Here is a 13,839-nt window from a genome sequence, read left to right on the forward strand (position 1 = left end):
ACTCTTTCCTGACCACTCCAGTACCACCAGCTCAGAGCATCCCGGGAACCTCCCCTATCTGGTAGAATCCCACATCCTCGTGGGGATAACAGGAATTGCCTCCACCGGTTGGGAGGATTAAATGAGATGATGCAGGGAAAAGCACTTGGCACACGGCATGGCACGTGATAAACATGCAACAAACGGTGTTGAGTTAATTACTCTTGTTACCCTCTACCAACTGGGCCCGTGAATTCCAGGATGCCAGACCACAGGCCATTTCTAGGGGCCAAGCCACTGCTTTTCCGTTACTCCCTCTAGCCCTAGAGAAGAAGGCAGGTTGTGAAGAGCCAACCGTGCTGATAGAGGTAAAGCCCAAGAGTAGGAGAGCCGGCACCCCAAGGAGGGCACAACTCCTTAGGTGCTCTGTCTTTGAAATGTGGGCAAAGTCCACTTATGTTGCAGTAACTGCCCCAACTTTCATGAGGAAAATTGTATAAAAGTTTTTTTTTTAATGTGCTGTACACATCATCTCAGAAGGCTTGAGCTCAGGTACCAACTCTGCAGCTGGCTCACTGGGAGACCTTCCTCTCGGGATCTCAAGTCTTCAGAGAGGAGACATAACTCCCTGCCCACAGAGAGTTGCAGAACCAGTGAGGAAACAAGGGCTAGGAAGAGCTGTATCCTAGGACACGGCTATTTATCTTTACTGTGGGGACTTGGAAGGCCAGGTTTGCCCAGACCATTGGGGCAGCTGCTGCCCAGCTGTTATTTGGGGGAACCCACTCCTGCTATCTAGGGGCTTGTAAGCAGGAGCCTACTGCCCAATTCTTTCCGCCTCAAGCCCCCAGGGCAGCCCTGGGACCCTGCTGAGAGCGCAGTAGCTCCTGGAGGGGAGAATTCTCCCATCTCTGCTGCAGGTCAGGCATCCACTGGAGCCGTGGCGCTGCAGCCGCTCCAAGGTGAGCCCACAGGAAGCCAAGGCCATTGGGGCTGACCCAGCACCTGTCCTGTCCCTGAGCCAAAGGAAAGAGGACTGAGGAGGTCTGGAGATGTAGTAACAAGACCTTGACTTAACCCTGAGCTGCTTGTTAATGGGAAGCTCAGTGGTGGCAAACCCCATCCCTGAAAGATTACCTGGCGCACGACTGTTCCAGCCAAGTGAGGCACAACCAACTGCACTCGGCACCAGTGGCCAGGCAGCAGGTGGGGCCCAGCGGCTTGAGCGGCCTGAGTGGCCTGAGCCTGTGCCCTGAGCCCCTCCTGTGCGACCACGGGAGGCAGATGTCCCCAAACAGAAGGATGGCTGCTCCCTGCCTCACCTGCCACCACGAGGGGGTTGCCCTCTCTGGGCCCTGCGGGCAGGGTGACGCAGTTCCTGGCGGCAGCCGCCGCGGGCACTTACCAAAAGTGGTGAGGTAGAAGGACAAGCCCGGGTGGGCGCGCCGGCTCCCGAGGGAGACGCGGTGCAGGGAGCGCTCCATGGCAATGGCCCCGCTCCCGCCGGGCCGGGGTGCCTGTAACTCGAGGCGTCTGTGTTGCTCCCAGTAACCGAGGCAGCAGGTTCACCGCCCCCGCGCCAGTGTCTCGGCGGCTGGCGCGGGAGGCCGGCTGCAGCGCGCGTTTGAACCTGCGGGCGCGCCAGGCCCTGATTGGCCCGCGCCGGTTTGAATGGGGAGATTTCCACCTGACCGAGCCGCCACCGGCCATGGGGAGGAGGCGCCCGCGGCCCATCTGCTGCCGGGACGGCGGTCCTCCCCGTGGAGCCGGCAGGATGGGCGGCCCCACCGAGGATCGGGGCTCGGGGGCCGCTCTGGGCTGCAGGAGCCAGCCCCATACCAGGCCCGCGGCTCCTGGCGCGCCCACTCAGCGGGCTTGGCCTGCTCGCCCAGCTGCCCCAGGCCAGCAGTTAGCTAGGTTTGCAACATGCTTTGAAGCTCAGACCTGTACTCACCAGACCCAAGCAAGGGCAGGGGAGCACCCTCCTGGCCCAAAGCGGTGGGATTTGGAAAAACGTTCTCCACCCTTGGACCTCCACCCCCCACCAGCTGCAGGGCCCTTCCCTGACTCTGGCCCCTCCATCTCTCTCTTGAGCCTTCTCTTGGATGAGAGCAGCCTGGAACAGGTCCAGACCAGAGCAGCTTCCTCCAGCCAGCCTCATGGCCCCCCATGGGCAGCCTGGTGCCATGAGACAGGAGCACAGGCCCTCAGCACCTGAGGGGCAGAAATGCACAGTATAGTATGTGGAGGGGGCAGGCACTTTCAATCTCCAGAGCTCGTTGCGAGGAAGCAGAGCTGGAAGGAAGGTCAGCCCCTGCGCTGCTTTGTCGGCAAACATTCATGGGATGCCTCCTGGGAGCCGTTTCAAAGACATCTGCTCTGCAACTCTCTGTTGCTGCTGGGGAAAGCTGCTGGTCTTATGTAAATCTAAAAATGGGAAGTGTCAGCAGTTGCCAAATGGATATCTGTGGCTCAGTGATCCACTCAAGACAAGGTTGGGGGATGCAAGAAAGAAAGTGGGGAGAAAAGTTATATGTATGGAGTACCAGGTGCCAGTGGCTGAGCTGGGCAATTTACACACATCTCATTTAATCTTCACAGTAACCCTAAGAAGTATTAGCCCCAATTTACCAGGGATAAACCTGGTAAATCTCACACAGAGAGGGCAGGTGACTTTTCCAAGGTGGGCAGGGCTGGAATTTGAACCCAGGCCTGGTCTGCCCCAAAGGCCATCCTCCTCCTGTTCTTCCTTGGCCTCCACTCCTGCCCCATGGCCAGTGGCAGGTGGAGGGAGCAGACCTGCCTTCTTGAGGCAAGTAAGGAAACTAGATGCCACAGGGCCAGCTGGCCACCAGAAGGGAGCAGAAACCAGAAGAGGAGCCCAGAAATCAACAAAGTAGTGGTCAAGTGCAAATGAGTCACATCAAGGCCAGTGGGTTGTTCAAATCCTGGCACATTGTGAAGCCCTGCTCTGTACTTCCCCCATCCCAACTCCTTGAGCACTGCCCTTAGCAGGGGCAAGGCTGCTCCCTTGGCCCCAGCCCAGTGACAGACAGACTTACCTGCACCCTGGACTTGAGCGGGCCTGATCCTTCTCCTGGCTGGGGAAGTCTGAGTCCAGGCACCCTTTCTGGGCAGGGAAGTATCCCGGCTCCGCCACTCCATCCAGCCAAGGAAAACAGGCAACCTGAGGCTCAAGCCACAGGACTCAGACAGGACACGGAGGCTGGAAGTGCTGTAGACCTACGGGACCAAGATGGGAGCATGAGTTAGGCATGGCCTGAGGATGCCCCCTGAAAGGGGGGTCCACCCCAGTAGGAATTAGAAAGTATGATTTTCAGGAGTCTGAGCAAAGGGAGGCCCACAAAGGGAAAAGTGATGTGCCCAAGGTGACAGTGGCCCCTTCACAGCTCAGGGACCACTGTAGCACCTGCACTAAGGGAGACCGCCTTGGACTCAGGAAGCTGTGAGCAACCGGCAGATACACATTCAGGAGGGTAGAAGCCAGCAGGAGAGCTGGGTAGACTTGCATTATCTGTATGTGGCCTGGGGGAGAAAAGACTGAGGCCCACACTTGGCAGTTCACCCCTACTCGGGACAAAGGTCCTGCTGCCTTGCAGGTTCCCTCCTGACTCCTCCTGCCCCATCAGTTGAGGAGCCCAGTGCCACTCTGATAGTGATCTGACTCTAGTGGTGGCACCACCTCCACCGCCCTCACCATCAACATTAAGGCCCCTTTACTTAGTAGAGCACTAGAAGCTTCCTGCTCTTAAAGGGACAGGTCACTCTTTTCTCAGGAAGGGGAGGACAGAAGTCAGTGGGAGCCTGGGCAGTGGCACTGCAGGAGACACTGGCCCCATTAACCCACACTACTGTTTACCACGGACATCCAGAAAGGGTTGAGGTTTATGGCCCTGCTTTCTCCAAAAAGACAAGGGAGTTTGAGGACCACGCCTGGCTTTCTGACATGCCCTGAACACTCTAGCTCCCCTGGTCATGGGCCTCAGTATCCCTCTAACACTCACACACACTCCACACATACATAAACAAACTACACATACAATATTAACACTGCACACACTCTGCACACACACCCACACATACCATAACACTTCCCATGTACATTCACGAATACACCAGATACACAAACATACCATATACATATACCCCACACACAAATAAACACACCACATATACACCTCACACATATATACAATCACACCCCACAGACTTTCATGCATCCTATGCACATACACAAGCACACAGACACATACACACACCAAAAAAAAAAACACTTAAATGCACTATATACATACAGCACATCCACATACAAAGATTGATTGATTATATTTTTTAAGACTGACTCTGTTTCAAGAAGAATAAGGACTACTTGTGTTTGGAGGCAAGGGACTAAAGAGTTTTATTTGGGTGCATTTTCACATTAGCTATCAAAAAACCTTAGTGCCTTTAAGGTATCATCTGGCCCAATATCCAAAACAATTTTGAAAAATAATAATAAAGGCGACTAGGACTACCAGATGTTAAACAGTCTTATAATAATGTAGAAAGAAGACAAACAGATCAATGGAACAGAATAGAAAGTTCAGGGGAAATATGATTTTACTTAGAAAACAAGACAATGTTCAAAATTCTTTAAACTAAAGACATTTCAAAGAGAAATGGAACAGCTAATTCAGATGAAAATTTTAAAAGGAAATAATAAGGTTAAAGTTGAAATTTATTTTTAAAAAACAGACTTCAACAATAAAACCACAGCCTGGTTCTTTGAAAAGACCAATAAAACAGAACTCTGGCAAAACAAAGAAAACTATAAATAAACAAGTTTAGGAAAGAGAAAGATAGCCAAGATACAAAGGTAATTCTTTACATTATGAGAGAAAACCATTGCAACTTTATTTGTAAATTTGAACATCTGGGGGGAAATTGGTGCTTTTCTAGAAAGTATTAATTATTAAAATTGATACAAGAGTTTGAAATTTTTAATAGATCACTAACCATAGACAAAATACAAAAGGAAATAAAAAATCTACCTGACAAAATTACAGAAGACTCAGATAGTTTTAGAGGCCAATTCTATTAGACCTTCAAGAAATAGATAATGCCTATGTAATTTAAAACTGTTTCAGAACTAGAAAAAAAAAAAAAACACTGGAAGATTTGTCAGTACTGAATACAAGGCTAGGCAAAGACAAAAACCAGATAAGGTTAGCAACAGAAAACTATAGACCAAAGGTCAAAGATAAAAATAAGAGTAGAAGTTAATGAAATAGAAAACATAGATAAAAGAAGACCTATTAAAAATGTGACAAAACTAGGCCCACATTCCCCCAGTTTTGCCCCATTCCTTTTTTAAAAGAAAAGCTAGAAATGTCTAAGTTTTAATATGACATCTCCCAATTTTTTAATATTGACTATTCATTCAAATTTTTGAAAAACATTATGTAGGCCAAATAAAATATATCTCTGCCCTATAACTAGTTTGAAATCTCTGCTAGACCAATCTGATTTATGAATATAGACACAAACCTCCTAAATATTAGCAAATCAAATCCAGCAGTATATTCATGATACATTCAAATGGTATATATTCCAGGAATGCAAAGACAGCTCAGATTTAATGAACATACTAGTGCAGGGGTTGGCAAACTCTGCCTACAGGCCAATCTGGCCAGCCACCTACTTTTGTACAGCAAGTAAGCTAAGAGTGGATTTTACAGCTTTTAATGGTTGAAAATATATTTTTTTAATTTAAAAAAAATGGTATTTCTATGGCCATAAAAATTTTTTAATTTTTAAATTAAAAAATGAATGTAAAATATTTACAAAATATATGGCAAATATGTATATATGTACAAAGAAGTCTTACAAATCGGTAAGATAAAATAAATGTACCAAATAACATGAATAATCATTGCACAAGAGAGGAAATGTAATTGACTAATACATAAAATACTAGCAACCAGAAAAAGAAAAAAATCATCCCACCATTTGCCTTCAGGAAGTTCAAGCATTTGTATTTACAGATGAGACAACTAAATTTCAGAGTTGTTAAATGAATCAGGTTGCTAAGGTAGTAAATAAACAGTGGAGAAATAAGAATCCAGTCAAAGAACCACTACAGAATGTCATCTTTCACACTAATCTTCAACTAGTAGTACCAAGACCTCCATGGCTTCTAACACATTAAAATTCAATTCAACAGATGTTTGCTAAGCTAAGCACCCATGCTGTGCTGAGCCTTACACTGAACGCCGAGCATACAGAAGTGAACAAGATGGAGCTTACAATCTGGTGGAAGACTGGATGAGTGTTAAAATGGAGGAAACATGGCAACCTGCAGAAACACAGATTAGTATCTCACTTAGCCTGGGGATCTGGGCCAACCAAGATGAGAACGGAAGTCAGAGAAGACTTCTCAAGGAAAGTGACCTGAAGGATGATTTAGCCAAGCCAATGAGGTGAAGGAAGGGGGTTATAGGCAAAAAGAACAAAACATGCAAAGGCCAGATAATGAGAGAAGCTTATACATTTGAGGAATGGAACAATGGGACTCATGGCAGGGAGGGAGGAATATGCAAGAAGGTAAACATCATACAGGGCTTCACATATTATTAAAAGGAGCTTGGGCTTTATCCTTAATGTAGGGCAGTCGTTGAAAGATTTTGAGCGATCCCAAAAGGTTTTGTGTTTTAGAAAGATCACTCTGGCTAGAGTATGAAAAAATGGATTGGGGGGACTTCCCTTGTGGCGCAGTGGTTAAGAATCCTCCCGCCCTGCTGCCGCGGAGTGGAGACTTCAGAAGCAGCAGAGCTCCTAGTGCCTCCCCGTCTTCCTCAGCTGCCTCCTCCCAAGCCGAAGAGGCCTGTCCCCAGCTCTGCCTGCTGAGTGAAGAAGTGGGCTTGACTGCATTGCCGCTATATAAAGCATGTGGTCTTAGTGTGTGGACAGCTGACAAAGTTAATCCTTTTTTGTAATACTTTCTATGTGACATTTCTCTTCCCTTTAGAAACTGCACTTTTTAACTCTAGGCATGATCTCTTCTGCGTTGAATGGACTTCGTAGGGGTGGGGGAGGATCGAGAGGAAGTGGGCAGCCAGAGACCCTGAAGAGGCCGCTTCCATGACTGCTGTATGCAGAAGTCATAACAAATGCTGGTGTCTTTAGCTCCAAATGTGGCAGGAAGCAGGGTGGGGGGGGTGTCGGGGGGGAATCGGGAAGCTCACAGGGCGGGATTCGTAAAGAGCAGTGTGGAGGTGTACAGCCTGAGCGTGACTCCATGCCACTGGATAATTTACGTTGCCAAACTGCTGTTCTTAGGAGGCATTCAGAACGTCACAGAGGCCAGACCTATGGCCTCCTGGACCCCTGGGCCGGCGGGGCATCTTGGAAGAACAGTGCTTGGTTTGATACCTGCAGCAGAGGAGAAGAAAGCCCAGAGATGTAGTGTGAGGAGGGGACCCAACGTGTCCCAGTACATCCGGGACTAACTTTCTGAGCCCCCTATCCAAAGCTGGCTTTATTTCCGTTAATGCTGGTGCTCCCGCATCTCATGAGTACACCGTGTGTGTCTGGCCTCTCCTCTTTGCATTTCATTGTCACACACACACACACACACCCGACACCCCTTCCCACCCCGGATATGGGGAAGGTCAGCAGTGAAAGGGTTAAGCAGCAAGCTTTGGTTCATGGTTTTAATTCCTTGGTAAAGTAAATTAGGCAATACCAAAGGCTGTGGGTTTGGTCCTTGGAGAAAATGTGGGCCTTACAAGATGGGAGAGTAGGGCTTCCCTGGTGGCGCAGTGGATGAGAGTCCGCCTGCCGATGCAAGGGACACGGGTTCGTGCTCCGGTGCGGGAGGATCTCACATGCTGTGGAGCAGCTGGGCCCGTGAGCCACGGCCACTGGGCCTGCGCGTCTGGAGCCTGTGCTCCGCGGCGGGAGAGGCTGCAGCGGTGAGGGGCCTGCGTACCACACACACACACAAAAAAGATGGGAGAGTAAATTTTGGAGGGCTTTCTTTCTTTCTTTATGCCTGTGTTGGGTCTTCATTGCTGCGTGCAGGCTTTCTCTAGTTGTGTTGAGCAGGGGCTGCTCTTCATACCGATGTGCGGGCTTCTCACTGCAGTGGCTTCTTTTATTGTGGAGCACGGGCTCTAGGCCCATGGGCTTCAGTAGTAGTGGCTTGCAGGCTCTAGAGCACAGGCTCAGTAGTTGTGGCATACAGGCTTAGTTGCTCCGCAGCACATGGTATCTCCCCGGACACAGCTCATGGGCCCAGCCGCTCCGCGGCATGTGGGATCTTCCCAGACCGGGGCATGAACCCATGTCCCCTGCATCGGCAGGCGGACTCTCAACCACTGCACCACCAGGGAAGCCCCAGCAGGCGGATTCTTAACCATTGCGCCACCAGGGAACCCTGGAGGGCTTTATTGAAGAAATAAAAGACATCTTTTGTATCTTTAAAAAAAAAAAAAGGAATCTGGCTGCCAATGCAAGGGACACGGGTTCGAGCCCTGGTCTGGGAAGATCCCACATGCCGCAGAGCAACTAAGCCCGTGAGCCTCAACTACTGAGCCTGTGCTCTAGAGCTCGCAAACCACAACTACTGGGCCTGAATGCCACAACTACAGAGCCCGCATGCCACAACTACGGAAGTCCGAGCACCTAGAACCCGTGCTCCAAAACAAGAGAAGCCACCGCAATAAGAAGCCCGCACACCACAACGAAGAGTAGCCCCCGCTCGCCACAACTAGAGAAAGCCCGCGTGCAGCAACGAAGACCGAACACAGCCAAAAATAAATAATAAATAAATAATTTTTTTTTTTTAATGGACTGGGGAGGTGGAGGGGTGGCATGAGGGTTGGAATCCAAAAGTGCTGTTAGGAGAAGTTTTTTCCAGTGGCCCAGGTTAAAAAAAAAACTAGTGTAGTAGCAGTAGGGATGGAAAAAGATAGAATCAACAGGACTTGGTGGTTGATTGGAAGGTAAAAGGCAAGAAATCCTGGCTTGAGAAATTAGCTATTCAGAAGTGACCTTTACAGAGATGGAGAACATGAGAGGAAGGGCTGGACTGAGGGGAGACTTGATGAGCTCACCTCTGAGCCTGCTAAGGTTGAGTTACTTACTTGCTGTCCAACTGAATATGTCAAGTGAACTGTTGAATACACTGGACATAAGTATAGGAAAAAATACTTAGGCTAAAATAGAGATTTAGGAATTCCCAGTGAAGCCATGGCATGGGTAAAAGAGCCCAAATAGAATGTTTAATGTGAGAAGAAGGCTCAGGAAAGAACCAAGAAGAATACCAACAGAAAAGACAGGCAGAGAAAGAAAGGCTAGAGAGGGAGAAGGAAAGCCAGGCAATGTATTAAGAAAGAGACAATAGTCAACAACCTCAAACACTGTCGAGAAGTCAAGGAGGTTAATAACTGAGAAGTGTCCATTGGATTTAGCAACAAGACAATCATTATTGACCTTCCATCCCAGAATAAAATGCTGGGAGGCAACAGCTCCACATGAATGAAACTGTACCAAATTCACTCCAAAAGGAAAAATACCCTGGGCTCAAAGCCAGAGAATATTCTTGGGTCAGGTTTTTTTCTTGTCCTAAATTTAACCAGCTGGAATGTTTTGTTAACTGGTATTTTTTTCACCCTTGAAATGAAGCATTTGCCTTTTAAAAGTATGTCTGCAATTCATCTTCAAGGTAAAACACAGTATCTTGGGTTAGTGGTTCTCTACAGGAGCAGGTGCTAGTTGCTGTAAATACCACTGAGAAACTTCAATTAGCCTCAGCTATAGAAGCCTTTGGTGACCTAAATACACAAATAGCGTCTAAGTGGGAACCAAGCAAAAAAAAACCCTCAAGATTTCAAGTAAGCTGAGAGATATTGTTTCAAAATAGAAGAGAACAAAACCGTCACTGCCAGAGGAACATGAAATAGTTGGTTGGGTCCAATGATAAGGGCCAAAGACTTGACAGAAAAGCAGAGTCACCTGTCTCTTCTAGAATGGCTCAGTTTCCTTGTAGTTATGTTGGAAGCCCTTTTAGCCTCTTCAGTAAGCACCCGTTTTCCTGACCTGATAACAAGCAGCTTGGCTTGGCATAGTCAAGGGCTCCAGAGGCCCTCAAAAAGTTTTCCAAACTTAAAAAACAATATAGGGGCTTCCCTGGTGGCGCAGTGGTTGAGAGTCCGCCTGCCAATGCAGGGGACACGGGTTCGTGCCCTGGTCTGGGAAGATCCCACATGCCGCGGAGCAGCTAGGCCCGTGAGCCATGGCCGCTGAGCCTGCGCATCCGGAGCCTGTGCTCTGCAGCGGGAGAGGCCACAACAGTGAGAGGCCCGCGTACCGCAAAAAAAAAAAAGAACAATATAAACTTCTGCCTTCTGCCAAGATGGAGTAACATCTTGGGACTGGACCAATCCAGGGACTGGATTTTCCCTCTCACCTGAAACAACTAAAAGACTGGACAAAATATATGAATCAACAGTTTTCAAGATACTGGACATCAAGCAACAAAGGGCGGTGAGCCCTGGGAAACAAAACCAGCAAGGTGAGCCCTATGATTGCTGCAGCTCCTTGCCTGGAGAGACCAACTCCAAATCCTCAAGGCAGCTAGAGCTCACAGGATAGAGCATCAGAGAGGAAGGAGCTGCATAGAGAGCTTCAAAAATCTGCAGAGGGTCTCCCTTCAAATCTTCCTCTAAGTGCTAATGAGCTCATAGGTGTTAGGAAAGTACCTTGAGGCTGGGGAAGGAACTAGTGGGAATAATCTTTCCCAGGCTCTCACAGGACCAGGATTAGCTCTTATTCTCATCAGCCAGAGTGGAAAGACCTTCTAATTCATGGGGCATTGGGTAGGTACTCAGAAGGGTTTTACCCCAGTTGTGGGGAATAATTAGCCCTAGACTAAATGATGCTCTGTTCTCATCTTAAAAACCCTAAAAGCAAGACCCAAAAAGATCAAAAGCTTTCTAAGTAACCAGTGACAAAGAGAAAAATCTTGAAAGCAGCAAGAAAAAACCACATTATGTACAGAGGAACAAAGAAAAGAATGACATTGGACTTACCCGAAATATGTACCTGAAGACAGTGAAGCAACAACTTTAAAGAAAAAAACTGTCAACCTAGTCTATACCCAGCAAAAACATCTTTTAAAAATGAAGGCAAAAATAAAGATTTTCTCAGACTTACAAAAGCTGATTGAATTCATCATCGACAAACCTGCACTACAAGAGGTGCTAAAGTCTTTCAGGCAGGAGGAAAACAATATCATATGGAAATCTTGATCTACAAAAGGAATGAAGAGAACACCAGAAATGGTAACTATATGGGCACATATAAAAGAGAGTTTTTTCCTATTATTTAAATCTCTTTAAAAGAACACTATAGATGGACCTAGAGACTGTCATACAGAGTGAAGTAAGTCAGAAAGAGAAAAACAAATACCGTATGCTGACACATATATATGGAATCTAAAAAAAAAAAAAAATGGTTCTGAAGAACCTGGGGCAGGACAGGAATAAAGACACAGACGTAGAGAATGGACTTGAGGACACGGGGAAGGGGAAGGGGAAGCTGGGACGAATCGAGAGAGTGGCATTGACATATATATACTACCAAATGTAGAACAGATAGCTAGTGGGAAGCAGCCACATAGCACCGGGAGATCAGCTCGGTGCTTTGTGTCCACCTAGAGAGGTGGGATAGGGAGGGTGGGAGGGAGGAGATATGGGGGTATATGTATAGCCTGATTCAATTTGTTATACAGCAGAAACTAACACACCATTCTAAAGCAATTATACTACAACAAAGATGTTTAAAAAAGTAAATAAAGTGAATCAAAACCGTTACTGTTCTTATGCTGCAAAAAATTTTAAAAATTTTAAAAATTAAAAAAATAAAAGAACACTATAACTGGGATAATAAATGATTAACTAAAAAAAACACCCAGAGGTCTTCCCTGGTAGCACAGTGGTTAAGAATCTACCTGCCAATGCAGGGGACAAGGGTTTGAGCCCTGGTCCAAGAAGATCCCATATGCCACGGAGCAACTGGGCCCATGCACCACAACTACTGAGTCTGCACTCTAGAGCCCACGAGCCACAACTACTGAGCCCACGCGCCTAGAGCCTGTGCTCCACAACGAGAGGCCACGGCAATGAGAAGTCTGCGCACCGCAACAAAGAGTAGCCCCACTCGGCGCAATGAGAGAAAGCCTAGGCACAGCAATGAAGACCCAATGCAGCCAAAAATAAAATAAAATAAAACACCCAGAGCTCCCTGCATCCTGGAATAAATTGTTATATGTTGCCTTGTCTAAATTCTGATAAGGTAACTGCAAGAAGCAAACTCCAGGGAAGCTATTAGCAACTTAGCTTTTGCAGTCAGGTGGGAATGTGGATTCTACTTATGGAAGAAAATAATATGGATATATTTAGTATAAAATGCAACAACCACAGCTGAGATCTGTGGCTCAGATGGATGACACTCAAGCTTGAATATAAAGCTTATGTAGACCAAAGCCTTTTTCTGGATCAATGTAATGTAATGTGATGATGAACTGTCTTCCAGTGGACAGTAGCAGATCATACAGGGACAGAGGTCATGGCACCTAGAGATCCCAAACATTCTCCAAGGGAATTTCCTTGGGAACTAGGGAATATATCTAGGTTGGTTTTACTGGAACTGGAACTGAGAGCAGTGGCAAGTATTCCTTTTGCTTCCAGATTCTAACCAATCACTCTTGGACCCCTTTTTCTGCTCCCACCACTTACTGAAACTGTTCACTCAGAGGTCATCATTGACTTCCATATTCTTAATATCATTTGCATCTTCTCAGTCCTCATCCCCCTTGCCTTAGTTTTCCTCCCACTTCTCTGAAAATTCCTCTATTTTATGGCTCTTCCTGCCCCTAGTGAGAGTATGCTACCCAGTTGTGCCCTTCAGTCTCCCTCCTTCCTCAATATTCTCCCCCTCTGAGATCTCATCCACTCCTATTTTTACTCTCAGCTACCTGTTCTGATGATGACTCCTGGATCTCTCTCTGCAACGCCAGGGCCCAGGGCCACCTCTGCTTTGGCACACTAACCAAAAATCTCCTTCCTCTCTGCACCCACCCTCTCCCCGACAGCTCACCTAGACTGTAGCCCTAATTGTCTGCTTTCATATCTTTCTACCCAGCTAACTGTGAAAAACTCTAATGCAGCGACTGAGGTGTGTCTTCTTAGTAGCTGCTACTGCCCAGCCTAGTCTGGCACACATTTTAAAAAGGCAAATCTTGCCAGGGAATTCAGATCTAAATCGGCATATAAAGCATAGACTGTGAATAGTCAAAATTACCCTCAAATAAGCCCTTAGTCACCCATAAAATGCACATGGTATTGTGAACCAAAAGGGGAACAGCAAATTCACTTTCGCTGTCTTGCATTCCCTCCGGGATGTATTTTCACTGAGTGCAGAGCCAGAACAGCCCCCACCAGCTGCATTATAGTCTGTCACTCCCTCACACTTGTGCTTCATGTACTAGCCCCGCACACTGAATTTCTGTAAGTGAAAAGCATAGATAGCTAGAACTCCACTGAAAGCTTTGATGAATGAATTCCTTTATCTTCCCTTAAACTGGTTCTTCCTTTTAACTTCATAATTTCTGATGACAGCACCTCACTGTCAGGCTGAAAATTCAACTCCTCCCTCTCTCTCTCACTCTTTCTTTCCACTTTCCAGCTTCTTAATTCTTCCTCTGCACAACCTCCCTTTGTCTCCATTCTTACTGCCACATACATGATCCAGGCCCTGGTCACCTCCCATCTTGACTTCTATGACAGCCTCCTATGA

At 47.2% G+C, this 13,839-nt stretch overlaps 1 protein-coding gene and 1 pseudogene across 2 annotated transcripts in view; one reads left to right on the forward strand and one right to left on the reverse strand.

Moving 5' to 3' along the window:
* Window positions 1-3,192, reverse strand: part of RGS3 (regulator of G protein signaling 3) — a 132,287-nt gene extending 129,095 nt beyond the window's left edge. Inside the window, exon 1 of one of the 2 annotated variants that reach the window (XM_007449740.1) lies at window positions 3,042-3,192. In XM_007449740.1, the coding sequence (XP_007449802.1) occupies window positions 3,042-3,144 (103 nt within the window). In that variant the 5' untranslated portion in view covers window positions 3,145-3,192. Of the gene's footprint in view, window positions 1-1,384; window positions 1,464-3,041 lie in introns of those variants that run through there. The other variant, XM_007449742.1, reaches the window with a different exon arrangement.
* Window positions 3,193-6,722: 3,530 nt separating this feature from the next.
* On the forward strand, window positions 6,723-13,839 carry LOC103075968 (uncharacterized; annotated as a pseudogene).

The sequence above is a fragment of the Lipotes vexillifer genome, unplaced genomic scaffold, assembly GCF_000442215.2.
Source record: "Lipotes vexillifer unplaced genomic scaffold, Lipotes_vexillifer_v1.1 scaffold230, whole genome shotgun sequence".
Taxonomy (NCBI): domain Eukaryota; kingdom Metazoa; phylum Chordata; class Mammalia; order Artiodactyla; family Lipotidae; genus Lipotes; species Lipotes vexillifer.